This window comes from Garra rufa, chromosome 19 (genome assembly GCF_049309525.1).
Source record: "Garra rufa chromosome 19, GarRuf1.0, whole genome shotgun sequence".
Lineage (NCBI taxonomy): Eukaryota > Metazoa > Chordata > Actinopteri > Cypriniformes > Cyprinidae > Garra > Garra rufa.
This window is the reverse complement of record NC_133379.1, coordinates 16,499,708-16,526,815: the sequence shown is the minus strand read 5'-3', so window position 1 is coordinate 16,526,815 and position 27,108 is coordinate 16,499,708. Positions and strand designations below refer to the sequence as shown.

The 27,108-nt window shown below is 36.8% G+C and overlaps 1 protein-coding gene across 1 annotated transcript in view; it reads left to right on the top strand.

Moving 5' to 3' along the window:
* Positions 1–27,108, top strand: part of tenm2b (teneurin transmembrane protein 2b) — a 261,826-nt gene that overhangs the window by 178,282 nt on the left and 56,436 nt on the right. The window contains exons 6-7 of the mRNA XM_073823963.1: positions 409–647; positions 22,465–22,587. Of these exons, the coding sequence (XP_073680064.1) occupies positions 409–647; positions 22,465–22,587 (362 nt within the window). The remainder of the gene's footprint in view (positions 1–408; positions 648–22,464; positions 22,588–27,108) is intronic.

The window sequence follows — 27,108 nt, the reverse complement described above, 5'->3', positions numbered from 1 at the left end:
CATTCAGTCTTCACTGCTAGTACACAAGGTAGTAGTCTAATGGCTAATACTTTTTAAATGACCAGAGCTGTGTTAAATGAGCCTCATTTAAAGCCATTATTGTACAAATTGAACTGGTTGTTAGAAAAACTACAGCAGGAGAAGAAAATGAACAACACGAGTGTCTGGAAAATGTGAATGAAACAAATAGCCTACTCCCCAGAGTTAGCCATTAAATAAGCTTAAACAGGCTTTTTGTAGACGTTCAGCTCATTAAAGACGATTTTTATGAGATTTATCAAAGCCGTGGGCATATTGACAATTTTCTGAATGTTTAGTCTGGAGATAAGATAAGAAAGATTTTCCCTCTGTTGGTTAAAAGGTGTTGACAAGTACTGTGTTATCTTTCTTTTTTCTCTGTTCTTGTAGGCACTTTCTTTTCAAGACGCCATCTGGGAGCACTCCTCTGTTCAGCAGCTCTTCACCAGGTTATCCCTTGACCGGTGGTACTGTCTATTCCCCACCACCCCGGCTCTTACCCAGAAACACATTCTCCAGGAGCTCCTTCAAGCTGAAGAAGCCCTCCAAATACTGCAGCTGGAAATGCGCTGCCGTGTCTGCGATCGCAGCCGCTGTGCTGCTGGCCATCCTGCTTTCTTATGTCATAGGTATGTTTTTCAAATCACCGCCATCATTGTTTTGCCATGCATGATTTGCCAAATAATATCCAACTGGAATCTGCTATAGTGGAAGCGTCTGCAGTTGTTCAGGAGTTTTTATTTCATTAGTAGATATTTTGGATTGCAATCCGGCACTGAATTTGTTTTGCTGAGTGATCAGCAATGAGATGTACTTTTGTATTGTTTTTTGAGGTCCATTTATAATGTTATCAAGATTCTTACATCAAAAAACTATTTAGAAGTGATATCTGCCCTGTTTTTGACCCCCCTCATCAGAACAAAGAATCGTCTTTTAGTTTCAATCTTTCTAAAATTCCTGTGTTGAATTGTGCCTTGTTTGTAAATGAATCCATGGTAAAATATAGTGAACAAAGGACAGAGTTCTTACTGACATGGTCTGGAACTTCTTGAAGCTTGAATCTTGAAGCGTGGCTGCTGGTTTGTGCTGGTCTAAGCTGATCATTAGCTGGTTTAAGCTGGTCACGAAATGGTTTAAAGAGATAGTTTGCCCCAAATTGTATTTATTTTTTTTTTCATTGAGCGCCAGCTGTTGTGAACACACTCAGCACAGTTGAACATTCCAGTGGTTTAGAAGGTAAATAATGATATAAATACTGTTCAGTTTCTTGAACAGACCAATTGTTTTGTGCCTTAACACCTCAATGTATTGTCACAAGCCGCAGGGTTTAATTTGGTTTTGTCTGTGTATGTTTTTTTTTTTACTGTCAAAGACTTGGTGCCCATTGACTGTCATTATATTACTGACAGACTGCAACGGTTTGAGTTAAAAATCTTCATTTGTGTTCTACTGAAGAAACAAAGTCACCTACATCTTGGATGCCCTGGTGGTAAGCTAAGGCCTCATGACCAGCTTAATTAAGCTCAAACAAGCAGGCATGCTTCAAAACATACCTAACCAGCATATGCTGTTTTTTCAACAGTGGAAGGCAATGCAAAGACTGTTTTTTCACAACTTGGCACTGCGCAGCATCTTGTTGTCTTCAGAGCCATCTTTATCGTTTGGTTTCTGCATAGACCTGCATGTTCACCTCTCTCGTAAACATTACATGTGCAAATCGGTGGGATGGGCTGAACATTAGCGCTTGGAAAATAAGTTGTTGCATCACAGATCAAGAAATGATTCTGCATCGTTTCTGAGATTTCCAAATGCATCGTGATTTTCTCTCGAAATCGATTCTGAGCTTAGTTTTTTAACAGCAGATGGCACTGCATGCCTTAGAAACAGCCGCACCTTACAATTACAATTCCTCACACACACTTGAACCTAAAATTATCATTCATAACGTTCGAAAAGGTTAAAGAGTATTACAAGGGTGTTTACAATAATGTTGCATCATAAAAGCATTCTGAGACTCAGTCGAATGCACAAGCGTTCTTTTTCGTGAGCATTTGAGTGTGTGGTTAAAAACTAGATTAGAGCGTCATCTGCTGTTAAAAACTAAGCTTAGAATCAATCCCAGAGAGAATCACGATGCATTCGGAATCGATTCATTAATCACGATGCATTGATTCATCATTGCAGCCCTACTAAACAAGCAGCAATGTAGAAGCAGGCGTTGATCTTCTTCTGCAGAGGCAGTGGCTTCAATATAAGCTGTTTTTAGACTAACAAGAAAGTTTTGAGCTCCGAAACTTACAGGATGTTTTTATAGTACAGTGACCTCTTTGGGTTCTCTTTGGGAATTTGGGTTTCTCAATTTGGGATTATGTGTGCCCATAATCTTTGCGCTGTGATGTCCTTGAGGATTCATGCTTGAGGCCCAAATAAAAATTAACTTAGTAACTTTTAAGGCAATTTATCATGATGCAAACTGTGATATTTAATTCACATTTACTAATTCAGTCATGCATAATTAGGTCCTGAACTGAATTCATGGATCCTTGATGGATCATTTATTGCTGTCTAAACAATAAGTCAGCAACCACGGCATGATAAATCAATTAATTTAATTAGACACTCCTTAAATGTCATGAGCATGAGTTGGTGTAGTTAGCAGATGGTTTGCCGGGCAGTGCTCAGTGTCCTCTAGCACACCGTGGCCTTTCAAAGCTCAAAGAATGACCCTGAGATGAGTCACTCAGAAGAATGACATTTATCACGAAGAACGAAGCGCTTCAAAGCGTCTTTGATAAACCATTGATGTGTGTTATTGTTGTGGTACAATTGCTGCAAAGCAAATACCCACACAGAGGGGCGGAAGGAGCCTCAGCGTGTGGACGTTTACTTCAGACAGCAACATGTGATTCATCTACCGTTTGATATGGGCTGTGATTCGGATGTGTTTGTGAAGGAGCGTTTGGTCTTATCAAGGCGCATCTCTGCGGGGAGCGCTGCTTAGTTTCAAAACTTAAGTTCCTCTCTTTTTATAAAAAAGACTTCGTAACTGAGCAGCCAAAAGTTGTAAAGTTGTTCTGATGCATCCTCAAGAGAATTTGTATTTTCGTTTTGATTTTGGTGTATTTTTGTGCCTGAGAGTTGCACTTGAAGTAAGAAAAGGTGCCGCCGAAGGCGAGAGAGACGGCATGTAGAGTCCGATAAGAGTCGGATCCCTTCCAGAAACACAGTCGACGGTAAATGTCACCAAGCACCTTGAGTCTGCGCCAGTCTGCGAGAGTTGCACCTTTACAAGCAGTGAAGAAAACAACAGTCTGTCTTTTCTGCTCGAATAATCCGCACATTTACAATTTCAGTATCTCATTTGTTTTTCTTTGTTTATTTTCCAGGCGTACTTTGGCTTCTGCCTTATTTTTAGTTTTTGTGCTCATTGCAGAGCCAGTTTTTGCCTCAGTAGCATTAGACTTTTTTAAATATACACACATACACACTCTCAGTATGTGCTCAAGGTACGTTTGATGTGATTATGTTTTATAAATGAGAGTGTATTTATATATATGTGTGTGTGTGTGTGTGTGTGTGTGTGTGTGTGTGTGTGTGTGTGTGTGTGTGTGTGTGTGTGTGTGTGTGTGTGTGTACCTGGTATTCATCACGTTGTGGGGACCAAATGTCCCCACAAGGATAGGAATACCAGTAGATTTTGACCTTGTGGGGACATTTCTCAGGTCCCCATGAGGAAACAGGTTTATAAATCATGCACAATGAGTTTTTTTGAGGAAGTAAAAGTTTGCACAATCTCCTGTGAGGGCTAGGTTTAGGTGTAGGGTAGGGTTAGGGCGATAGAAAATATGGTTTGTACAGTATAAAAACCATTACGCCTATGGAATGTCCCCATAAAACATGTAAACCAGTGTGTGTGTGTGTGTGCCTGGTATTCATCACGTTGTGGGGACCAAATGTCCCCACAAGGATAGGAATACCAGTGGATTTTGACCTTGTGGGGACATTTCTTAGGTCCCCATGAGGAAACAGGCTTATAAATCATGCACAATGAGTTTTTTTGATGAAGTAAACGTGTGCACAATCTCCTGTGAGGGCTAGGTTTAGGTGTAGGGTAGGTGTAGGGCGATAGAAAGTACGGTTTGTACAGTATAAAAACCATTACGCCTATGGAATGTCCCCATAAAACATGTAAACCCAACATGTGTGTGTGTGTGTGTGTGTGTGTGTGTGTGTGTGTGTGTGTGTGTGTGTGTGTGTGTGTGTGTGTGTGTGTGTGTGTGTGTGTGTGTTTTGTGTGCAGTGGCCTGTAAAGTGTTCTGTAAACTATTCCAAAACCTCAGGGACTTTTTGCCGGTACAATGGGACTCTTAATGCATATGTGTGGCTGGTCCACTGAGCTGTAACCACCCACTGAGCAACACTGTTCATTGCCTGAATCGCACAGGTTCTTGAAAAGTTTCCACCACACTTCACACAACACTTTATATTTGAACACACACTTTTTTTTCACAGGTACATTAATTAATGTTGTCACTTTCAAAAGAAATGTTTATAATAGAAATCTGGCGTCTAAGTAAGCTCTCAAGCGTTTCTATATTATATGATAGATACAATTTGAGGTGCTTACCAAGGCTGCATTTATTTGATAAAAAAAATACAAAAATAGAACAGAAATATTACTACAATTTAAAATAAAAACTAATCTTAATATATTTAATTATAGTATATTTGAAACTGTCCAGTATTCCAGTCTTAGGTGTCACATGATGCTTCAGAAATCATCAATGTTAAAAACAGGTCATATTTATAAATTTCATATATATATATACATTGAAGATTTGTACTGTTTTTTAAAGAAGTATTTTCTCCTAATCAAGGCTGTGTTTATTTGATTAAAAATACAGAATAAACATAATTTATTTAACAGCTTGTTTTGATGCCTTCGGCCGTTAAGCCAAAAAACTGCAAGCCAAAAAAGACTTGGAGCTTCATTAGTGTACTTATGAAATATAATTTGATGCATAACGACTTATCAGGCTTTCCAGTAAATCTGACCATAATAAGGAAAAAAAATGGCTTAAAATTGGTAAACCATACAGCTGTGGATACACCTACTATACAAACTCTAACCTGCACATTCCCTAAAAGCTAAAAGAACACAAAATATGCCTTTGATTTAAATGATCTCAAAGGATAGCAATGCTGTCATGGGTTAGTTTAATAAATGGATATTAAATGTAATTTTCTAAAAGACCCAGGTCATGCTTTATTGTGCTACTTAATATTTTTTTAGGAACCTGTGATACTTTTTTCAGGATTCTTTGATGAGTTATTTTTGATTAGTTATATGCATTGCTAAGCACTTAGTTTGGACAACTTTAAAGGCAGTTTTCTCAGTATTTAGATTTTTTTGCACCCTCAGATTCCAGATTTTCAAATAGTTGTATTTCGGCCAAATATTGTCCTATTCTAACAAACCATACATCAATGGAAAGTTTTCAAATGATCTCTGAATCTCAATTATGACTGGTTTTGTGGTCCAGGGTTATATATTTTTTCTTTTTATTTATTTTAATACCCTCATATGTGACCCTGGACCACAAAACCAGTCATAAGGTTAAATTTTACAAAACTGACATGTATACATCATATGAAAGCTCAATAAATAAGCTTTCTATTGATGTTTGGTTTGTTTGGATAGAGCAATATTTGGTCGAGATACATCTATTTGAACATCTGGAATGTGAGGGTGCAAAAAAATCAAAATACTGAGAAAATCACCTTTAAAGTTGTCCAAATTAAGTTCTTAACAATGTATATAACTAATCAAAAATTGCATTTTGATATATTTACAGTAAGAATTTTACAAAAATTCTTCATGGAACATGATTTTTACATAATTTCCCAATGATTTTTGGCATAAAAGAAAAATCAATAATTTTGACCCATACAAAGTATTTTTGGCTATTGCTACAAATATACCCCAGCGACTTAAGACTGGTTTTGTGGTCCTGGGTCACATATATTGACCAACTAGCAGTCAGCAGAGACTTGTTCCTTTCACAGTTGTCTGTCATTAATATAAACTACAAAACACATTTGCATTATTAATAGAAATGACGTGCCCTTTTGAGCATAGCATCCAGTCCCAGGATTCCAAGTGCGCTAACATTAAAAGTCCAGCATTCCAGTGCTTTGTCCGCTGCTCACCCGAGGCATCATTACATCGTCAAGCTCTTGGATGGCTGTTCCAGAGAATGTTTGTCTTGTCATTCTTGTGTCAGAGGCAGCATCCCTTGCCTGAGATCTGGATGCAGGTTGCTAGGAGACAGGTGTTGCAGTCCAGATGCGGGAGGTAGTGGGTGATGGGGGTTCAGCACGGGGCACGGCGGCTGCGTCTGGCTGCCATAAGGCCACTGTGACTAATCTGGTCTAATTGGTGAAAGATGATGAAAGAAGCAGATGAAAGAAGAAGAGATAAATGATGGATGTCTAAAGGCTAAGTGAAGTATTCTGCCTCCCACCGCCTCCTCGCAAACCTAGATGCAGCGGATAGCTGAGAGTGTGTTGTGTTCTGTGCATACGAACATCAGTCGTAATGAAGAGTTAAGTGAGAGCCATGGTCTGGTTGACCTGGATTTCTCAGGAGACAGTGAGGGATTCGACCGCTTGATTAGAAACACTTAAGGACAACATTAAATGACATTCACAATGCATTTCTGTTCTATAACATGATGTGTTTTTGAGTAAAAGTATATGTTCAAAGGGAAATGATGTAGGTGAGGCATGAATTTTTCTTAGGTTAATGCAGGATGCCAATGATTCACAATTCTTTAACAAAAGATTTTAGATGTAGCCACAAAACTTAATATGAAGTTAAATTAATTATTTATATTTTAGTTTATAATGGACCAACTAACATTCTGCATCATGATCTCTACATTTAAAGGGTTAGTTCAACCAAAAATTAAAATTCTGTCATTAATTACTTACCCTTATGTCGTTCCAAACCCGTAAGACCTTCGTTCATCTTCAGAACAAAAATTAAGATATTTTTGATGAAATATGAGAGCTTTTCATCGACAGCAATGAAACTGACACGTTCAAGGATTTCATCAAAAATATCTTAATTTGTGTTCTAAAGATTAACAAAGGTCTTATGGGTTTGGAGCAACGTGATAACGTGAGTAATTAATGACAAAATGTTCACTTTTGGGTGAACTATGCCTATATATACTATGCCTAACTATACTTTATAAGAAAATAAAGTACCCACTTTTAATTAAGTGTTTTTAACCACTGTGTGCTAACATTTAAATTAATCATTTTATACAGTGCACCTACTGTGGAAAAACATACTTTTTTACTCAAAAAAAAATCTATAAAAAGGGCACGATGTACTGTATTAATATGAAGGAATTCAGTATTCATTTTTTACAGGTGTTTTGAGTTTTACACTTTATTGTATTGTGTTTTAGGTTTAACAGAAATTAATGTAAAATCAATGGATAATGTCCTGGCAAAAAATTACTAGTACTTTTTTTTTTAAAGGACATGTTAAAGGGATAGTTCACCCAACAATGAAAATTTGATGTTTATCTGCTTACCCCCTGGACATCCAAGATGTAGGTGACTTTGTTTCTTCAGTAGAACACAAATAAAGATTTTGAACTTAAAACTGTTGCAGTACTGGACGCGACTGTCAGGATTGTGATCTGTTTTGTTGTGGTTTCCTAGTGTTTTCCCCTCCTGTGTTCCCATTGATTTGGTTTATTCCTCTGTCTCCCTCTTTGGTTCAGTGTTTATTTGGTTTACCCTTGCCCATATTTGGACTTCCTCCTTGTTTCCTTGATTGTGTACACCTGTCCTTGTAATTAGCCACTCCCTTTAAATTGTTGTTTGTTTCCCAGTTCTTTGTCCATTCATAATGTTATGTCGTGGTTTCTGTTCCCTTAGATTTCTGTTTTGTTTGAAGTTTCAACGTGTTTGTTTGTTCCCCGGATTTATGTTCTTTTGTTTAAATAAATAAGTGTTTTTTGTACCCCTGGATTCCCTGTGTTTTCCACTGGCTCCTCATTCCCTGCACGGCGTGACAGCGACAAAGCGACCGTTACAAATCATTTAAACTTTGTATGAGCACGTCATTAATAGAACGCGGCAGCAGATTACTGTTGGGGATTTGCCGCATCACTCCGCATCCAGTGTAGACAGCTTAATAGATTCTATTGTATTTTGTCGCGCTGCTCGCATCCAGTGTAGACGCGGTGTAAATGATATAAATACTGTTCAGTTTTTTGCACAGACCGATCGTTTTGTGTCTTAAGACCTCAATGTATCGGCACGAGCCGCAGGGTTTCATTTGGTTTTGTCTGTGCATGTTTTTTTTTTTACTCTTTAAGATTTGGTAACCATTGACTGCCATTATATGACTGACAGACTGCAACGGTTTGAGTTAAAAATCTTTGTTTGTGTTCTACTGAAGAAACAAAGTCACCTACATCTTGGATGACCTGGAGATAAACATCAAATTTTCATTTTTGGGTGAACTATCCCTTTAATATATAGTGGACCACAATATGTAAATGACAAAATTATTGACAAGATTCTCGGGCTGATTTCGGGGTGATTCCTCACCGTTCTCATGATCATTGAAAATCCACGACGTGAGATCTTACATGGAGTCCCAGACTGAGGGAGATTGACAGTTATTTTGTGTTTCTTGTTTCTTGTTTTCTTGAACTGTTGTCACCTTCTCACCAAGCTGCTTGGCGATGGTCTTGTAGCCCATTCCAGCCTTGTGTAGGTTTACAATCTTATCTCTGACATCCTTGGACAGCTCTTTGGTCTTGGCCATGGTGGAGAGTTTGGAATGTGATTGATTGATTGCTTCTGTGGACCCTTTAAGAGAGTGCTCCTAATCTCAGCTTGTTACCTGTATAAAAGACACCTGGGAGCCAGATTTATATCAGTTTTTACGTTTGATACACAGCCACGTGCATCTGTCCTGAGCACGAGCTCATCATCCGGCTCGTTACACGTGTATACGCTCTGCTGTAGTATACGCAAACGCCGTAAGGGGAAATCGGGTAAAAGTCAACAGCCCTGGATGAGTTTGCGCAAGCAAACATAATCTTTTAGCTTTAAATCGGTTTGAACAATAAGGATAAGCACAAGTAATAGCCTTTTCGAACAGCCGCTATACCCACAATCTCTGTTCACTGTGTAAATAATGAGTGTCGTATACATGCGACAGATCGCTTTCCGGCGTTTGCGTATACTACGCAAGAGCGCATACACATGTAACGAGCCGGAAGATGAGCTCGTGTTCAGGACAGATGGACGTGGCTGTGTATCAAAGGTAAAACATGATATAAATACTGTTCATTTTCTCGCAAAAAACGATCGTTTCATGTCTTGGGACATCAATGTATTGTCACGAGCAGCAGGGTGTAATTTGGATTTGTCTGTGCATGTTTTTTTTTACTTTTAAAGGTTTGGTGCCCATCCACTGCCATTATATGGCTGACAGACTGCACCGCTTTGAGTTAAAAATCTTCGTTTGTGTTCTGCTGAAGAAACAAAGTCACCTACATCTTGAATGCCCTGGAGCTAAGCAGATAAACATCACATTTTTATTTTTGGGTGAACTATCCCTTTAAGTCTTGTGATTTAAGAATCCTTTCAGAATCGTGATTCTTTGAATCTGAATTAATTGTGAGGAGCCTAATGATCCCAGTGCCTACTGATCAATCATGTACATTAAGATCAGGACTGTGAATTAATACCGTACTTAGCTTTGATTTCATGTTGACTGTTAATCATCTCTTCAGTTGCAGAGCGACGTGAGCAGGAAGTGTAATGACTCACCATTCCAGCTCTTGCCAATAAAACAGCGACTTGTTTATGAAAACAGGTCAAGTCTCCGTCAGGTCTACGGTAACATGCTGTATGTCAGTCAGAATGAGTCATTATGTGTCCACTTTTCAGCGCTCTCTGTCAGCAGGGACTTTTACTGTCACCTGCCCACTTTATATTTGTCCTCACGCGCACCCTGGCACCCTCGTGGCGCGCTCCTCTGCCCATACGCGCACGCAAACAAACACAACAATCAGTCACACACCTACGCACCCCGAGATGTTGGAGATTCTGTCTCGTAGAGATAATATGTTCGCCAGCCAATCTCTAACTCGCAGCCCTGCGTCGTCTTCCTGACTCAAACTGACACACTCCGGCATACATGCCCGAAGCTGATTAAAATGACACTTTTCATTTTTTACTTTCACTTTTCTATTTACTTTCCCCTTTATTCCGTGTTTTTCTGACATCTGCTTAATATTAAAGCCACTGAGTGACAGGAGAGCGAAATAGTTTGATTAGAGCTTTGCGTGCGTACGCGCTCGGATCGCGGGACAGAGATCGTGGGATCCCCATCGTCACTCCATACCTGCGATAAAAAAATCCTGTCAGTCAAAGCATCAGGCTTTTCCGCTGGTGCATAGGACTGAGAGAAGGAGAAGAGGTGAATTTGCTTGTGTGTGTGCGTTTATACCGTGGGGAGTGATTGTTGTGCTCTGAGTATTTGACAAGCCGAGTGGAATAGATTGGATCCATCTCGTCATGCCCACGCAGGAGGTTCAGGGAGGTGTGTGTGGTAAACTCATAGACCTTGCATGCCTGAAGCAATATCCTTGATTTTTTATTTTATTTTATTTTATTATTATTATTATTATTATTATTATTATTTAATTTTTTTTGAGCACATATGTGCGTGTGGCATTTTGGGACTAGTTTTATCTAGGGATTGGAAGTTTTCCCAGGGTGCTTTGTGAGTTTTTTGGTCAACAGTCAAGACTGAGTGAGCTGATGTAATCAGATGGAGCCGGTCCTCAGGGTGCGGCGGTTCACTGTAGCCTTTCATTTATATTCATAGCAGCAGGACTCGAGCACCTCGAATCAAAACACACATCAAAGCCACACACACATACACACTCCGAGGAGATCAGCAGCAGTGAAAACAACAGTTTCACCTTCAACCAGAGGCTGATTGTGTGCGTGTGTCTGGTTTTGAAGGTGATAAGCGAGGCCGGGGTGCTTTTGCTTTCACATTCCTCTTTCTTGATCAGTCAGAGGTTTTAGTAAGACTGGCGGAGAGTAGGACTAGAGTCACAAATCATACTAATTATTTTGCAGCGATAAAATTACAGGAATGGTGCAAAAACTAGAAGGGAAATTTATTTGCATTCATACCAACTGCGAATATATACTGTTCCACAGAACTGCTTTTTAACCAATTTTTTGCTACATTTGCTCTTAGAACATGGAGAACCCAATCCACTTGAAAATTATATTTTTGTAATATTAGTTTTTATGTCCAAGACAACAGCATTCTGTCATGACATAATAATTATTATTGTTAATAATAATTATTATAATAATTAATTATTGAATATTAGAGTTACATATTCTATTTTATTCACTATTTCTGTAATAATTTGTTTACTTTCATATCACTTCACTTTGGTTAAGACTATATTTATATTTATCATTCTATATTTATTTATTTATTTATTTATTTTCTAACAAACCACTTGTAATAATAATAATGATGATGCTGATGATGATGATAACAGCAATAATAATATTAAAACCATACATTTTTAATTTGTTTAATTTTATTTAATTAAATTTTATTTTATTATATTTTCATTATTTATTTTTTCTGTAATTTAATTTGATTGTTTATTTTAAATAATATTTATGATATGATAATTTTTTATCATTTTATTTTATTATGTTATTTTTATTTTTATTTTCATTGCCTTTTATTATTTTATTTATTATTAATTAATTAATTTTTATTTTACTTTTTTAATTTTTAGTTTGTTTATTTAATTTCATTTCTGTGTATTTTATTATATTATATTTATTTCTTTTAATTCCATTTCCTTTTAATTTGTTTTATTTTGTTTATTTTATTTGTAATTTTATTTTATTATGTTGTTATTTTATTTTAATTTATTTATTTTTTATGTTATTTTTTATTTGATTTATTCATTTTGAATCTGGTTAAATCCCAAGCTCTTAGACTCTTTTTTTTTTTTTTTTCGAAGAAACCACTCTAAAGACTCATGTAGTAGACGACTCGATGTAGTACACAACAGACAAAATAGAGTTCCGCCCTTTCACTTTAAAGCACACAGACTATAGATTTACTTAATTAATCTGCACTAGCCTGCAATGTGATTTTAATTGTATTTTGATTAATTGTGCAACCCTTGTTTAGACATTAAACAACCCTTCTGTAACATCAGGTGAAGATTGCTGTGAAGTGAGGATGAGTTGCATCAGGTTGATTGAGGTATATCTGTGTGTGTGTGTGTGTGTGTGTGTGCGTGCACGTGAGCTCCACGGGGACACGCTTGCATGACTGTTTTCATTCACACAGCTCATTCAGGTAGCAACTGTTCCCGGACAAAGAGAGGGAACGATGAAGCTCTGGGGGCTCTTACCCTCAGGTGAGCTTTCCTCTCACTGAGCTCACTGACCATCTCACTGTCTTCTGGTCCTCCCAGCCTTTGTAGCTGGACTTCAAAGCGGCTTCTGATTGTGCGATTTATTTGCTTTTTGCTGGAATGGTGCCCACAGGGAGCAGCCTGTTTTATCCATACATATCCCTCATGGGTATAAATGCAACACAAGGCCTAATAAATAATGGAACGGTGGACAAATATCAGTAGTTTCTTATTTGGCTTTGCTAGCTGTGCAAAATGGACAAGTGTGTTTTTGATTTTCTGAACCATTGGTGGACCACAAATCCTGGTGTGTCCTAAAATTGCCCACAAATCGTGACATCATGCACAAGCATGAGCATACAAGGACTGTATTGCTAATAGAGATGTTTGTTTGTTTGTATGTTTGTTTGTTTTGCCTGTTCTTCTCGCCCAGGCATAGTGCCATGTTTTCTTCATTTTTTTTTTATGTTTGACAGTTACTTTTAAAATGTTCTTTTCAGGAGGATTTCTTCCTCTAATACTCAAGGTTAAAAAAGAAAATAGCACGTACTGCTAACTTTGATAGTTCAGGGACACATAGTTTTTTCTTCTCCTGTTGTTTTAACCCTGAAGAGCAAAGTGAAAAAGATTTTTTTTTTTTTTTTTTACTTTTTAAAGTCTCTACCTCTAGTCTCTAAGTCTATTTAAAATAGAGGGAGGGGTATATGTTTTTCCTATTTTTGTTATTACACAAAGCAAAAATAAACAAATACATAAAAATGGATAGATAGACTCAGAATAAAAAAAGAATATATGCAGGTATTTGAATAAGCAGCTGTTGTTTTGACAGCAGAAAATAATGTAGCAAAATAATAATAATAATAATAATAATAATAATAATAATAATAAGTACTGTATATGTAATAAATATATTAGTGGTAGGGCTGGCCAATATTGCCAAAGTTTAAAAGTTTAAAGGCAGATTTTTGCTCCAGATGTTAAAGTTGTAGACGGTTAATTGTGGTTTTAAACTAAAATTTTTCAAAACCGACACTTTGCCAGTCATTTGTTTCTTAACAAAATAAATATTTTAATAATAAAAAAAAGTTCTGCATGTTCTAATGAGTAATATTGTTTCAAATCAAGAAACTGTTGTTGAAATCAGTGTGTTGCCTGACAATATTAATAATAATATTACTTTTTTTGGTCTCTTAGAAATACACATTTGACAGTAGGGATGCAGATGTAATTTTTTTTTTTTTTTTTTCAGTAGTAAGATTTTTTTTTTCGTACATTTAAGTTCATTATCAAAATCAGTAATATCTGTAATCTGTAATAAAAAAATTGTAGCAACCTCATTTTTTTTTTTTTACTTAACCATTGGTCTTCCATAGTAGAATACATTTAGATCATGATAACCACAGTTAAAACCACAAATATAGCACCTCGTTACCAAAAATGTAATATGGTTTCTAGTTATTCTAGTTACTGTATGGAAAAACAGTAGTCTAAATAAATTTAGTATAAATGCATAAATGCTATAGTCTAATCACAAAACATATTCTAATCAATATAAATATGCACATTTTTGACACTATACCATGGTGCAACTAGTGTTACTACAGTAAATCCATGGTAAATGATGGCAATTTGTAAATTAAAAAAGTCTTCTGACTTTCTCGTTGAGCACAGTGTTACTGTTTGTCAGTGCATTTTCATCTGGCTGTAAACCGAGTCATTTGTGTACTTCGCTGAATTCAAGCACTTTACATGGATCTCACAGGCCTGTTTAGTGGTCACGTGACCAAGTCTTATCAGTGAGTGAACGCATCTGCTCTAGTAAACTTGAGCGAATTTTAAGCCGAGTGGAAAAAATGGTCAGAGTGGCACACTTCAAATGATTAGCGCTCGCTCGTTCCACCCATTTATCAAACACTTGTTATCGTTTTATCGAGAAAAAATATATCCAGCCCTAATTATTAGTAGCAGTAGCAGTTTAGTGCTGAAGGTGTTGAGTCTACAGTGCCTTGCGAAAGTATTCATGTTGCTGAGGGACTCATCAGAGTTGAAGAAAAGCTCAATGCACCAAAATATTGAAATAGTCTTAATGAAAACACAGTTCAGAGCATTCAAAACCTCAGACTAGGGGCAAGATTCCTCTTCCAACAGGGCAATGACCCTAAGCACACAGCAAACGTGGCTTATAGACAACTCTATGAATGTCTTTGAGTGCCCCAGCCACAGCCTGGGCTTGAACCCAATCAAGCATTTCTGGAGAAACCTGAAAATGTCTGCCAGACCCCATCCAAGCTGACAGAGCTTGAGAGGTGAAGAGGTAAAGCGAAGAATGGCAGATAATTGCCAAATGTTGATGTGTAAATCTTGTTGCATCATACCCAAAAAAGACTTGAGGCTATAAAGGTGCTTCAGCTAAGTACTGAGACAATTCTGTTTTTGCTTTGTCTTTCTGGTACATGGAGTGTAGATTGATGTGGAAAAAAGTAATTTAAAACTGTTTAACAATTACAAAATGGGGTGTGAATACTTTCGCTATATTCAGTAAACATTTCACTGTAACTTAGTTCTACACTGCAAAAAAAAAAAAAAAAGTTTTTGTCTTATTATTTTTCTTACCCCATTGGCAGATTATTTTACCCTGGAAATCCAGAGGTCTCGCGAGAGCACAATTTGAATTGTCTCTGCAAGACACTCTGGCATCGAGCAATGATGCAGGTTACTGCAATACGTAAGCAATAGTGGGAACCAATCAAATCGGTGTATCTGATGTAGGCGGGCCAGAGGCGAGCTAAGCTGATGATGACAGCACTGCAACGTCCGAATCATATAGTAAACTTTGAAAGATCGCTGTCGCTACAGATGAACAACAAGTTGCTTGAAACGGCTTTGGCCGCTACAATGAACGAGTTAGACTTGGCTTTCCATATAAAAGAGGAACAGAAAACCGAAAACTCAAATCGTTCCTTTGCAAGAAGGACGTTTTTGCTGTTTTGCCGACTGGATACGGCAAGAGTTTAATCTATCAGTTCACGAGTTCACGCTTACATATAATTAGCCGGAGAATAGTAGTGCATGTTTGGCGTGCTGTCTGGTGAAGGGCTCCGAGCTCGGGAGTGGCCCGAACCCAGAGTACGTTACCCCCCAATAGGAGTAGCGAGAACTCGGAGTGATGAGATGGGGTGGTGGAGGTTTACTGATAAACCATCGAGTGAATTGAGGTGAGTCAGCTGTATTTAAACCTATGGCGTTGATTGACTTGTGATGTTTACGCTAAGCATCTGACGCGCTTCTCCCGAACTTTGTTAATGAAACATCATTTAGCTCTGCTGGTAGCTAAGCGTGTATTGTTGTGATTTGTCGTGGCGTTATCCAATTGCGTGCAGTTAGAGTTTAAAATGCATGCTTGGTGCTGCCCCTCGAGTTAGGCAGTTTTCATTGCTCGATCCCAGACCCATAATCTTAATAGAGATTATGGGTCTTAAAGATTATTTAGCTTGTTTCAAGCAAAACACTTAATTTTTACTTGTCCAGAAAATCCTTCTTGATTTTAAGAATTTTTAGATATTTTGGCTGGAAAAAGACAAAAAAATCTAAGTAAGAAAAACATTTTTTGCAGTGTAAATGAGAGGAAATCTATTCCAAAATGGAGTTCTAAGGTCTGAAAACCTTTCCTCACATTAAAGTAAGACAAATGATAGACAGCTGCTCTGTCATGTCAATTTGCATATGTTTTCTTTGTGTTGTGCACCTGCACCTGACTAATAATTTCCATTCAAGCACATGATGCACTGTCTCCACTGATTTGTATTCTACCTAAATACTTTTAGCCTCTGTGCAGCATCAAAAAGACTGTGTAAAATCATAATACAGTAATGCACTCAAACAGACTTTCACGCATGCCGTCAAACCTCCAGAGACTTTCCGCAGAGCACCTCAGCAGCTCATCGGCCACGTATGGCTGTTTCATAAAGCTGACAGCACTATCTGTTTAGTGTCGTCCTCAATTTCCAAGCATCTCTCATGCTGTCAGAGGTGAGTCAGCTCTCTTCTGCAGTCATTCCGCAAGCGTGAGCTCAAGAAGGAGATCAGCTGACTTACTCGTGGCTTGATGTTCAGGGCCGTGCCTGAGGTCAGCGCTTCTCATGCATCACATCAGAAACAACTTCATATACTGTACACATGCCAGATCTCTGAGAGGCCCCTCATGGACTGCACACACATCTTGTAAAAGCAGTTCAGGTTGGGATGTACTTTGTGTCACAAGTAGAATAATGGAAGGATATCGGTCTTTCCGCAGTATCATTGAGGAGTATTAAAATTCTCAAAAAGTATCATTTTACTTAAATTAAAAATATATATTTAACATGTTCAGAAGTTTGGGGTCAGTAAGGTTTTTTAATGATTTTGAAAGACAGAGTCAGTTGAAAGCCACATCTCTAACCCTAAACTGAACATGTGACGCATCTCAGCATTAGGTCAAAAATGCATAACGGTTCTATTTTCGAAATGGATTGCTGAAGAAAGACTTCCACTTTTGCAGAGCTGCTGTCAGCACCAACTCAGCTGGTACAGCTCAGTGAAATAAGTTTTGCAGCTCATGTCGGTTATAGATTTCATTTTCTCAGTGTGCTTTTAAATCCGAGAAGAACTCCAGTCTGAAGATGCCGACTTACTCAGGCAAGACAGGGGAATACTTTTGTCATCTGTATCCCCGTCTGTTCTCTCACTCTTTCTCTTTCTTCCTGTTTCTCTCTCTGTGCTTTAGGTAGGTAATATTATTCATCACTTTGAAGAGGTGAATTATACATAGAGATTACATAAAGTCAGATGCAGCATCTCATGAATTTCACATCTAACACATTTCCTCTTAATAATTAATGCTTATTGCGCAGACCGAAAATGAGTTTGTTGAAGATATCCTCCAGATTTGTTTAGCAAAAAAAAAAAAAGTACAAACTGACACTAATGATAATGCTAATGCTGGCAGGCATGAGACCAGTGTGCGGCCTTACCTGACCCATAACCATTGCCATTCTTCTAAAATATCAAGATATTTCTTGTGCTGTCAGAGTGTTTATTCTCCAGATGGAAGCTGAATGAACCTGCAGTATGTAAATTAATGTTTTAATTATTTTAATTGTATTTATTTATTCTACTGTTACTGTGGTTACTGTTAATTAAATATCGTCTGTTGACAAATAGTTGCCTTGTTAACACATTTGCAGCAAATGAAAACTTGTAAACATGCTGTTGAAATGGCTGAGCATTTTTAAATTCATTGAGGTAGTGACATACCTCACATGAATTCATTATAAAATATTGTTCAATACCTTTGAAACTACTTGGGTTGGAGATTTAAATAGGTTTGTCTGAACAAAAATATAGATTTTATTTATTTTATTTTTTTCAGTTCTCACTATGGTGAAAATAATTTCGATCCATTCTCCACTTTGTATTGAAACCATGCTTTAATCTCTTTATGTTGGCCATATTTGCTCCACTAGAAGAAAAAACGATGTTGAAATGCTATTCAGTGATATTTAAAGGTTGAGTGATTTTTTTTTCTTTTGTGATTGAATTTAAAAAGGTTTAATAAATGTGAGGAGAGCAACCCATTAGCCTTTCATTGCATTTCAATGGCTGTTACTCATTACATTTTAATGGCCGCCCTGTAAGTATACAACCTGGACACTGGCATCTTGCTTAAAAAGAACTCAAGAACATATAAATTTCTGTTATAAGGGAAAAACTTACATACTGTAGAGTTACTGTAATGAATTACTTTTCCCTTTAAAAAAGTAAAGTCAAAACCAGTCAAAAGGGTCAATTTGTTTGAAATTGAGATTTATACATAATTTGAAAGCTGAATAAATAGCAATTGATTCAATTGATGTATGGTTTGTTAGGAGAGGGCAATATTTGAAAATCTGGAATCTGAGGGTGCAAAAAAAATCTTCTTAGCAATGCATATTGCTAATCAAAAATTAAGTTTTGATATATTTACGGTAGGACATTTACAAAATATTTTCATGGAACATAATCTTTACTTAATATCCTAATGATTTTTGGCTTAAAAGAAAATTAGATTTTTTTTTAACCTATGATGTATTTTTGGTTTTTGCTACAAATATACCCATTCTATTTAAGTTTAGTGGTCCAGGGTTACATTTATATACAATACAATAGTGGATTTAACATTATAATTTAATATCTAACCTTAAAATGCATGCTTTTTTATGTACCCTTCTCACTTTAAGTACTTTGGTGAGTTAATAATAATACTGGTAACACTTTAGTGTCAATTCTCACTGTTAACTAGTTGGTTATTAGCATGAATATTACTGAGATATTGGCTATTTATTATTACTTAAAAAGCAGATATAAATGTCTTATTCTGCAGGACCTTATTCTAAATCATTAATCCTACCAAATTCTTAAACGTAACAACTACTTTACTAAGTATTAATAAGCAGTAATTAGGAGTATAGTGAGGCAAAAGTTATAGTTAATAGTTAGTAAATGGTTAGAATTGGACCCTAATCTAAAGTGTGACCAGAATTATTTATGTAGATATCTATTATGTATTTGACAGAATTAAAATAACAATTTCATGCCTATCCTTGTCGAGGTTCACAGGATTTCGAAAGTAATTAGTAATAAGTAATGAAATACTTTTGGAGAGAGTAATTTGTACAGTAATCTAATTACACTGTTGAAGATGTAATTAGTAACTAGTAATTAATTACTTTTTTAGAGTAACACTAAACACTGGATATGAAGTCAAATTGCAGAATATAAAGAAATATTTTAAGATACAGCATAGTCACATTGCAATATTGTAAGAGAAAAGTCACCTTTTTATAGAATTTTATTTTTTTATATTTCATTTAATTACATTGAAAGAAAAAATGTTGTACAACTGTCTTTGAAACAACAATAAAAAAAACACACAATTCAAGTCCCAGCTGAATGTTTTGCTAATTGAAAATTAAAATTTTAGTTTTATATAATAACTATGTAATAACAATATAATAACAGTGTAATAAATTATTCAATTACATTCTTACTATTTCTTTATATTTCTACATTCAATTACTATTCTTGTGCACACAGAATCTGATTCTGAACTTTTGCTAGTACATTTCACAAACTACAACAAATAAAACAGCAAGTAGCACATTGAATTACTTGTAAAAGTGTTTTCTTGTAAAACATACTTCAATAATCTTGGAAATGCTGTTCATTTTAAAGAACATTTCTTCAGTTCTTCAGATTATAAAAAGGTAAGAAAGAGATGGTTCTTTAAAGAACCTTTGACAGAATGGTGCTTTGTGGGACCAAAAATGGTTCTTCTGTGGCATCGCTGTGAAGAACCTTTTAAAGCACCTTTATTTTGTGTGCATATGGGAGTTTTTGTGCAATTGAGGCGTTTCCATTAGGTGTATTTTCAATTCGTAATTTCAATTTGCGCAATTTAAAGGGTAATGGAAACGCAGCTAGTAGGCGTGTTAAGTCATGGCAACGGATTTTTGTGGGATTTGGGCTATATTTAATCTATTGTGACCTGTAAATGCGAAAAAAAAACGTTTCCATTGCTGTTTTGTGAAATTGACGCGTTTCCATTAGGTGTGTTTTCAATTTGCACAATTTAAAGGGTAATGGAAAGCAGCTACTATCTAGCCTGGCAAGCCAGACCCACATAAATGTAGGGTCTGGGCACTCTCCATAGACAGGGCTCAACCGGAGGGGCGGGATAAACGGTTGTCTTTCAAACTCCTCTCCACGCAATAGGATAGCGCTACAACCAATCAGAGACGTAGTCGGTCAGGTGACGTAGTCAGAGCGACGAAGATTTTTAACAAAAATCAGTGCACTGTGCAGTCTGTCAGCTAAATAATAGACATAGATGGGCACTAAACCTTTAAAAGTAAACAAAAACATGCACAGACAAATCCAAATTACACCCTGCGGCTCGTGACGATACATTGATGTCCTAAGACACGAAACGATCGGTTTTTGCAAGAAAATGAACAGTATTTATATAATTTTCTTTTTACCTTTGATACACAGCCACGTCCATCTGTCATGAGCACGAGTTTAGCATATCTATGATTCGACTCGTCACATGTGAACGCGCTTTGATGTAGTATACGCAAACACCGAAAGGGGAAATATGTAAAAAAAAAAAGTCCAGGATGAGTTTGCGCAAGCAAACGTAATCTTTTAGCTTTAAATGGGTTTGAACAACCAGGACAAGCGCAAGTAATTACCATTTTGAATAGCCGCTATATCCACAATCTCTGTGCACTGTGTGAACAATAAGTGTCGTATACACGCCACAGATCGCTTCCGTTGTTTGCGTATTCTACACCACAGCGCGTTCAGATGTAACGAGCTCCTGCTCAGGACACATGGACGTGGCTGTGTATCAAAAGTAAAAAATTATATAAATACTGTTCAGTTTTCCACGCTTAATTCACGGAACCAGGAATTCATGTCTGACTGAACTTATGGTCGCAGGTCAGTCGTCGTCATGTTAAGCCCGCCCACCGACTCGTGATTGGCCCGGTACATCTTGGATTTTTCGGAAATTTAAGTGAATTGAGAGTAACTAGACTGACCTTGGAAGCAAATGTAATTTGCTGCCGCTAGGGGCGCGTCTAGATTCTAGGCTAGCTACTATCAGCATTTGATGCAATAGATAGCGTGCAAAGGAAAGGAAAGAGTTTCTCCACAGCACTGCTTGTGCGACAAGATGTCTCAGGTCATAACAGACCATCTTTGTTAGTGAGCGCTGACAGAAATGAACGAAGAGAAAGCAGGAGGGATGGAGGACACAAGAAAGGTGAAAAGAACAATGAACGAGCAAAAGATAAGGCTGATTAGAGTATAGAGAGATAAGATGAGGAATAATGCGTGTGGGACAATGACTAGATGACATCAGAGCAGCTGACAGCCTGAGGAGTCAGCTTTTTCTTTTGACCCTCTACACGAGAGTGATAACGCGCCCTTAGATGTACAGTCAGGAGGCAGAGAAAGACTGAGCTGGCATTGATTTTGCGTGGATGAGATTGAAGGAGGGATAGAAGAAGTAGGGGGCGGAGGTGAGGTGTTATGGTTGATACTGCGAACGTCAGCGTTTTCCTGCAAGATTTTATGCGTGTGTGTGTGTGTGTGTGTGTGTGTGTGTGTGTGTGTGTGTGTGTATGACTGCACTTGTTTTTCCTTGGGGCATCTCGTTCGTAATTTCCACCAGCACATCACAAAACTAACTTTCTCTGATCATTATCATATTTCTTAAACACGACTTGACATATTTGAATATTGCATATCGAGTGATCTCCATTGAAGCTAATCAGTCTCTACAAAGTCTTGGAAGCGCTGAAGCACTGATTATAGTACATATGGGGTGCGGAGAGAAGCGGGCAGAAAGCCAAATGTTCTCTAGCACACACACGCAAAAACAAGAAAGTGTTGCGAATATTTGGCATCTGTCGCCAAGTTTAAACTGTCTTCAGTTTATAGACAATTTTCTTGTCCTCACACACCTTGCTTTGCAATATCAAGACAAGCGTCACATACTTCCTGACACCTTACTGTGTTGCATTTGACATTTTGTGTTGCCACCGGCTTCTGTGTGACATATTCATATCTACGGCAAGTTTAGTATTCCTCTAGCAGTTTGGATTAAACCTGGTCCAACTAAACCTGTCTGGGCACGGAGCCCAAACAAAGCACAGACTGTAGTCAAAGTGTCATTGGCTATAATGAGTGTATTTGTATGCTAAAGTCTCCTCTGTCAGCAAGAGTTATAGTTGTATGGGTGTCGCAGGCTTTCGGCTGTCAGGACGTGTCATCCGTGTATACATGAAGTGGTTGGGAGGTGTAATGTAGTGTCATGTTCTATTTTTTAATTCTCGCTTTCTCTCCCTCACAGCTCTTAATCTGCTTGGCTTGAATTGGCGACTGAAGCCTACTGAAGGGCATCTAGTGAACACTGGCCTCAGCATGAGTATTCCTGGCATTGGCGACGTGGCAACAGTGCCCTCCGGAGGCAGAGGTAAAAGCGGAAAACTGGTGCCAACACCCTGAAATATGATCAACATGAAATCCAAATGACCTGATGACATGAAATGCATACCCCCTGATGACATGAAGCCCAAACTGCCTTATGTTTACACCTGTTAGTCATTTTATTATGCACAATTCATGAGCATTGAGTTTTATAATGCTGTAATTTGAATAACTATGTAACAGGGTCAGAAATGAACTTTTCCATTAAGAGGCAATATTTGCCCCCTGAAATTGATTTCCAATTGCATTTTTGACATTTGTGAGGGCAATTTTTGTAACCTTATTATTATAAAAAAACATGCTGTCTTAAATGTCAAATACTTAAAGGAGTAGTTCACTTTCAGAACAAAAATGTACAGATAATGTACTCACCCCCTTGTCATCCAAGATGTTTAAGTCTTTCTTTCTTCAGTCGTCAAGAAATTATGTTTTTTGAGGAGTCTATTATATGGAGAGAAATCCTGAAATGTTTACCTCAAAAAACATATTTTTTTTACAACTGAAGAAAGAAAGACATGAACTTCGTGGATGGCAAGGGGGTGAGTACATTATCTGTAAATTTTTGTTCTGAAAGTGAACTACTCCTTTAAATTTACCCAATTACTTTAATCAAAATGTTAAACTGTTGTCAATAACAGTACACTTTGTATCTACAGTCAAACCTAAATTTATTCAGACACTTTCAACATTTCCCACATTATCACAGTTTATTCGCTATAGTTTCAAAAATAGTAATAAAATATGACAAACTCAAGAGTTAAACTGCGTCAGAACAAATTCATCTTGATAATGTCAGATAACTTTGATAGGTATGTAACAAAACATGGTCAGGTCAAACTGTCAAATCAAATTTTTGGTCCAAAATTTTACTGCAAGATCACATTTTGGGTATAATATGTCACAGTTTACTTTATTTTGCTATCCTCAATTACATAAATTAACTATAGTGTTGTGAGCCCACTAGTAAAAAAAAATATCAAAAATTATCTGACAAAAATCATTATTGTAGATTACTGCTCCTTATATTGTACTAATGATTATTAATATCGATATAGAAAACATTATAAAACATTTTTGTTTCATTTTGATCATGTCACATTCTGGCTTCATAGACAAACATGTCAGTCCATGACGTTAGCCAAGTCTAGCACAAGTTAGGCAAAAACTCCTGTTATAATCACTGAAGCTACGAAATTAATCTTGTATTTGCATTGTATCTCCGCTGTGTTGTTTATGATGAGGGAATTTGTGAGTGTGCACATTCAACAATAGCTCTGGCGTTTTCAGCACTGAATAATCTAAGCGCCTCTGATTGGTCAATGCATTCCTATGTTCAACAGAAATGCGTTTGATTTGTTATAAGGCTCAACGCTGCACAAAACAGCACTTAAAAGCAATCTGATGCAGTGGGAGCGAATCTAAATGTATTTCCGCAAATTGACACTATTCATTATTTTTTCCATTTAATTGTAATCGCAACAGACATAATACATTGGTAACATATTAATAGCGTTAAAAAATATCACAGTACAAGTCCCAGCCTACAAATTTTTTTCTAGCTGAATATTTAGCTAATTAAAAATATAAATTTTAGTTATGTAATGTAATAACTATGTAATAACAGTATAATAACAGAATGAATCAATTACATCCTAGTCTATTCTTGTCCCTACATTTTTGTAGCTAAATATTTTTTCACAAGTCTAACCCACTTTTTTCTAGCAGAATATTTTATTTTACTCAGAAATATGCCACCATGAAAGTTAAATGTGTTGCGATTGCAGTCTGTTTTCAATGCTTCTTCTACTGTTCTGCATGAGAAATGCTCATGCATTTATTTTAAATGACTAGATTTAGTCACTGTTGGCTTGTTATAAGACATGTTAGTCTCTGTCTGCCTGGGGCTTTGTAAGAATCATCTGAGCCCAACGAGTGATTGTCCTGTACTGTATATTGAGAGAGTACATTATTGTTAAATCACATTGTTAAATTGTCTGCCTTTTTCCAACAGCAACATTTGATAAACAAGGTTATTTAGATTAGACGTTTTGGATCTCAGAGGACTTAGTTAATGGTTCAAAGCTCTGGCTAACTCTCAGTGGCTCCGACACAAAGAATCTCCCCGTTTGTTGTGCGTTCACCTCAAATGATTTATCATTATCAGTGTCAACACGTTCAGATGATAACGAGTGCCGCTGACCTTTAGAGAGTGCCGGTATTGACGTTCTACACACACAGTACAGCTTCTGTGGGGGTCTTTATGGAAGAGGACACATAGGTGCAAATCTGGGTTTAACTGGGGAAAATGTGAGTGTGGACAACTCTGTTTCAGAGTGTAATGGACAACAAAGGCCCATTGGAAAAAACGTGCCCCAAAAACGTAATCATACATACAATTCACTGCAGAATTCTGTTATAAACTCACAATTAATTTACCTAATACATCTTTCCATTTGCGTCACATAACTAGCTCCATATGTATGGCTTTTCTAATGAAGTAAACTTGCTTGTTAGCTCACCTGGTACATGCTTGGACTTGAGTCCTGTGAAACAGGAATCACAATGCTGAATAAAAAAGGTCCATAGAAGCAAGCTAAAACATTTTTATGTCATATTTGCTTTTGTTTTGTTTGTAGGTGGTACATTATTTTAAAATGGCGCCACTGACCGGACATTTGATTTTCGAACTGCCGCTATAGCCTATGTACAGCAATCAATGGAATGAACTGTTGCCACATTCACATTCATCTATTTCAACATGCTTGTAGCATCCCTCAATGGATATTTTCACTTGGAAAATGTTGCAAAATGTCCAAGAAGCAGCGTAATATCATTTTTCAGAAATGTCACAACAGGCACGTTTTTCCAGGGAGTCTGGGTTGGTAATGGAAGGACTCCTGTCTGATACTGGATGAACAAAATGTAGGAGCAAGAACATCTTGTGCAAAGGCTTTAGAGTGCATTTGCTTTCTGTCTTGCTTTCTCTATTTTTCTGAAGTGTTTTTCCCCTTCACTTTGATGGAGAGTTTCTGAAGAAGGGCTAGCTGTCCTACAGACACACATGCACACAGACACGTGTGTTACAGTGCGCTGTCAGTGGGGAAGGATTTTAGACTCACACCGTTCTCTGTTTGAATGTAGCTGTTATGTGGAGCTACAAGGCCTTTTCACATGGTTCATGTCAGGACTTCATTGAACCTCTCAACACAGGCATGAGATGCTTTTTTGACCTTCACATGAAAGCACTTCTCATAGCATCACAGAAGGCCAATTTTTCCGTATGTATATAGCTTGACAGTTAGTCATAGGAAGTATTGAAAGCAAGCAAGAGAGCTAACATGTATTTGAGCTCATGACTGAAAAAATACATGGCAGAAACCTTGAGGGATCTTTGAAGCTACAAAGCCTATGCACTTGCTGAGGTGATTGATTTTTCACCTACATTTTCTACATGAGGCAACATTTGTTGGCCATTGACTTCTGTAATGTAACATACATGAGTGAAATAAAATATTGAGTTGTAAAATATAGTGCAATACTTAATTTCATCCATTGGGAATCAATTGGGTGGTGGAAAAGTGGGCATTACATACTAGAATTAGATTCATATGGACTTGTGGAGTTATTTATGCATTATTTAACCCTTTTATAGATGCCATCCAATAAAAGTCCATTTAATAATTCCGGATGTGGTGCTACATGCAAAACAAACTGATTCTGTTTGACCCTTAACCATGTAATTCTGTATGGCTGTCCTTTTTATATGACTTTTATACAGTAACATAACGTATACTCTGCAGGATTTTTACAAAATAATTGTTTCTGAGGCATCTCTATGTGGATTTCCCTTCAACTCTACTGTGACTATTTCTAAGACTCTTTAAATGAAATATTTTACTGACTAATTAAAATGTTACAATTATTTTTTTAATTAAACAAGTAGACATAATTAAGTGCTTATATTTTATTATAGCCATAGGGAGCAGTAGAGATACATAGTATAGAAACACAATAAGGAAAAAGTGATTGTATGTACCTACTTAACCATATTTGTATGTACCTACTTAACCATATTTTGAGATCAAATTTGTGCCCTCCTCACACACCTCCTTTTGGGGACATTCTCATAAAAATAGTAATGGAATTGTTCAATTAAAAGTAAATAAAGTTGAAAAAAGAGTGAAAGTTCTATATAAAAACCATTAAAGTGTATGGAATGTCCCCACAGTTTTGCTAGTTTTTGTGTAAAAAAAAAAAAACAGAGATGGGGGAGATGCTTTTGATAACTTTTTTTCTCTAGCCTAAGTAACCTAATATTGTAATGTGTAATCTGTTAACAACGCACATCATAAACCCGTCTTTTTAATTTTTAATATGACTAAAACTGTATTTAACATAATCACAATTTGGAGAAAAAAAAAAAAAACATTGGAAGTTAGACCTATTAACTGTAGTGATTTCATGTGCACAGTTATTGAAACAACTTATAAATTATATAGAGAAAGCA